The 3797-nt window shown below is 38.5% G+C and overlaps 1 protein-coding gene across 1 annotated transcript; it reads right to left on the reverse strand.

Moving 5' to 3' along the window:
* Positions 1-1274: 1274 nt before the first annotated feature.
* LOC138878525 (uncharacterized) lies at positions 1275-1919 on the reverse strand. Its single transcript, XM_070158212.1, has one exon. It carries the CDS (start codon positions 1917-1919, stop codon positions 1275-1277), a length of 645 nt encoding a protein of 214 aa, XP_070014313.1.
* Between the last annotated feature and the right edge of the window lie 1878 nt (positions 1920-3797).

The following is a 3797-nucleotide window of genomic DNA, read 5'->3' on the forward strand; positions in this document are numbered from 1 at the left end:
ATTAATACTATATAGAGGATCAAACATAGTACCTTTTGGCTGCATTTGAATTAAAAATTATTTCAGGAATATTTCCTTCGATGTGTCCCAAGTACAATACACTCTTTTGGCAGTATTCTTGTTGCAATGTATGGGCCTTTCCAATCAGGAACCAATATTCTTTCAGCTGTTCCAACTCTTTATTTTATTTCCTTAAACTTATCTTCATTGCATTCTGATTCTTGATTCATTATTTCGAAGTCAGACAACGTTTTAGGATCTGGGCATGAAGTCCGCAAGCATGTCATGTTATTGAAATTTGAATTTAACATAACTAAAAGGAGAATAAGAAAAATGATAAGATTAAGAAAAGAGACACTCCTAGACAATGAAATATTAATTTCATTTGATTTTTTTGATTTTTGATTTTTTTCAATTTTTGAAGATAGAAGGGTTTACTTCGGAAAGTAAGACAATAAATTAAAACATCCAGATCATACCCTGAGATAATCCATACATACAAAGAATAGCAAGATTGGCTACTAAGACTCCGGTCTGATGGGGAACTTTCATACTTGGCGACCATTTTCTTGACTTTTCTTCTGTCTCGGCAATGGCTACAATGGCCTTCGGTGCCAGATCAAATTCCTCATCTTCACAAATTATTCCGACTATTGGCCTAGTGTTGTGAGCAGGCAACAGATTGTTTATCACATCAAGAGCTTCTTCATCCTGAAAAACAATTCTTTCAGATTCAATCAAATCTTCAACTGCCCTTTTGAGGGTCCAACGGTCCTCTGTACTGTGTCCTACTGCTCTAGAGTGGTATTCACATCTAGCATCAGCTTGGTGCATTGGGGACTCGGGGTTCAGCCGGTTCGGGGCCACTGACTACAATAGATTTAGCCTAATTAGCTTTTGGAACAAGTTTGAATACGATTCACTAATAAGGGTGAACTGATTCTTTCTGAAAGGCTCTTTTGGGCGAGGATTGTATTAGGGATCATTTGGTTGAGGATTATATTGAGCTTCGTAAGGATGGACATTTCTGGGAGGGGGAGCTCAGTTTTGTGGATAATGTTATGGCCGTATGTAAGGTTGCACATTCATCACCACATAGGGAGGCGGTGCCACGACATAAGCATTATCTTGAAGGGAATAATAGTGTGGTGGGACCATAAGAGGCACATATGATTAGCTAAATGACCTGGTGGCCCCTTGGAGCTTGAAGCCATCATGGCTCCCTCTTCACCTCTATTATTGTTTATCAAACTATCCGAACCATTCTGAGCATCCTATGATGTGTCCTTAAAAGCATCATGAATCAAGATTCGACTTGTTTTTAAACTGTTTTCAACCATTTCCCCAATTTTGATAGCCTCAGCGAATGGCTTACTCATAGCAGACATCATGTTCTGGAAGTAGTCTACCTCTTGGTCCTGTAGAAAGGCCGTGACCATTTTAATTTCGTCCATTAGAGGCTTTAGCCTGGTAGGTTGCTCACGCCATTTGACAGCATATTCGCGGAAGCTTTCAACGGTTTTCTTTTTCAAATTGGACAAAGAGTTTCTGTCGGGAGCGATATCCATATTATATTGGAACTGGTGGAAAAAATCTCGAGCCATATCATCCCACACATTCCAATGGGTAAATTCTTGATTCGTATACCACTCAAAAGTAATTCCGGTGAGGCTTTCCCCAAAATAGGCCATTAGCAGCTCCTCATTTTCACCAGTGCCTCTCAACTGGTAACAATATCGTTTCAGGTGAGCGACTAGGTCTCCATGCCTGTCGTACTTTTCAAATTTTGGTATCTTGAAGCCAGCTGGCAAGTAGACATTGGAAAACATATAGAGGTCAGAGTATGAGACACTTTTTTGGCCACTCAAACCTTGCATGTTTTTCAGGCTTTGTTCTAGGTTCTTTATCTTCCGAGCCATTTCCTATTGCTCGGGATTTTTAACAACCTTTTCTTGCTCCACCGAGAGATCATATTGCAGAGGTTGAGTGAAAGAGTACGGGGTCACATATGTTATTTCTGATTGAAGCTATGGACCTTGAAAGGTGAACATTGGAGGCTCAACGTACGACCGTGGTAAAGTTGGTTGTGCTATGGTGTAGACTGGTGCTGTAGAGAACAATATTGGTGGTGCCCAGGAAATTGGCGCCTGGGGGCGAACCACAAAAGGCATGCCAGGAACATTGGACAGCATTTGAGGGTGCCCGTATAGGATGAGCGGGTTGGGCACAGGGGCATTGGTAACCTCACCTGACCTGGGGATCAACTCAGGGAACCCAGGGATTGCACTTGGCGGTTCCCTACCATTAGACCAGGCATCCCACATTTTCAATATGCGGAGACACAACATCTTATTCTCTTCAGCAGTTGCTGATTCTAGCTGCAGAATAGCCGATGCTGGGCTATCCTCAGGACTGATGATTGGTAGATTACTTGCGAAGGTCATATGTGTCTTTGGATCTTGTGAAGTAAGGATGGGAAGCCAGATTACCAACAAAACCAACCACATGAACAGAACCTGGCTAATTTACACACCCAACAACCTTGTTAGTTTTGAGACGCTTAACAGATAGGAATTCTCTTCTCTTTTTGTTTCTCTCTTTTATTTTTTTGTCGCTTCTTTTTTTTTCTTTTTTTTCACTCTTTTCTTTTCTTCTTCTTTTTTTCACTCAATTTTTCTTTCCCTTTTTTTTGCAGTTTAGTTTCACTCAATTAATTTTATGGCTATGATCGAATCCAATGGGGATTGCCTACATATCATGACGCCTCATAAATCAGATCTTGCGTAGTTCTGAAAATTGAGAATGGAGTAAATAAGCTAGTTTTTTTTTTGTTTTTGTTTACCTTTATAAAACTCAGACCATGAAAGCTTTAAGAAAAAGAAAAACATATTTTGTTTTGAATGTTTTTTTTTTTTTTGGATTTTTGATTTTTTGAAAGAAAGACTTCTAAAAATTCCTTTTCTTTTGATTTGAACTTTGGGAATTTCAAAAGTAAAAGGAAAATATTTTTTTTTTGAATTTTAATTTGTTTTCTCTTTCTCTAGAAGAAAGAAAATGTTTTTGAATTGTAGATGTTGCCTCTTAATTTTCGAAAGAGGGACTTTTAAGAAAATATTTTGGATTTATATGTTTTATTTCATTTTCCGTATGAAAGACTTCAAAAAGAAGAAAACTACTTTTTTTTCAGTTTAAAAAAATTCTTTTTTTTTGAATTTTCTAAGGAAAGATTTCTAAAGAAGGAACTAAAGGAATTTTTTTTGAATTTTTGAAAATTGGGGTCGAAACCGATGAGGTTTGCCTACGTATCTCACATCCGGTGAGAATCAGACCCTCGTAGTTCGGTTAGTTTTGACGGAACAGAGAAAACATGAATTTTTGAAAACATTGGCTTACTCTTTTTTTTCAGAATTTCGGCAGAGTTTCAGTATTTTCAAATACCTACCTCACTCTTGGTTTTTGATTTTCTTTTTTTATTTTATTTTCTTTTCCTATTCTAGAAGTCGGTCAACATAGAAGCCGAAGCAAACAGATGCACAAGTAGCACGTAAAATGGATCAGGATGGTCTTTTTATTTCGGTTACACCTGTCCTAGACGGACCCAACCCCTGTGTTGAGTCTCCAAAGTCAAATGCACGTGATGCAAACAAGCGTTCCTACTAGGGATCCTGCATGAGGCTATGTTATTCTAGGTTTAAAACCTAGGTGTATTGTTCTAGACCTGACTTACCTTAGCAAACAACTCGAGTCGGGGGGGAGGGGGGACATCGTACCAAGAATACAAAAGCTTCACTGACTTT

The sequence above is a fragment of the Nicotiana sylvestris genome, chromosome 9, assembly GCF_000393655.2.
Source record: "Nicotiana sylvestris chromosome 9, ASM39365v2, whole genome shotgun sequence".
Taxonomy (NCBI): Eukaryota; Viridiplantae; Streptophyta; class Magnoliopsida; order Solanales; family Solanaceae; genus Nicotiana; species Nicotiana sylvestris.

What these genes read in the sequence shown, in the direction of transcription:
- LOC138878525 (XM_070158212.1), bottom strand. Translation starts at nt 1,919, where the DNA reads ATGGCTCGGAAGATAAAGAACCTAGAACAAAGCCTGAAAAACATGCAA.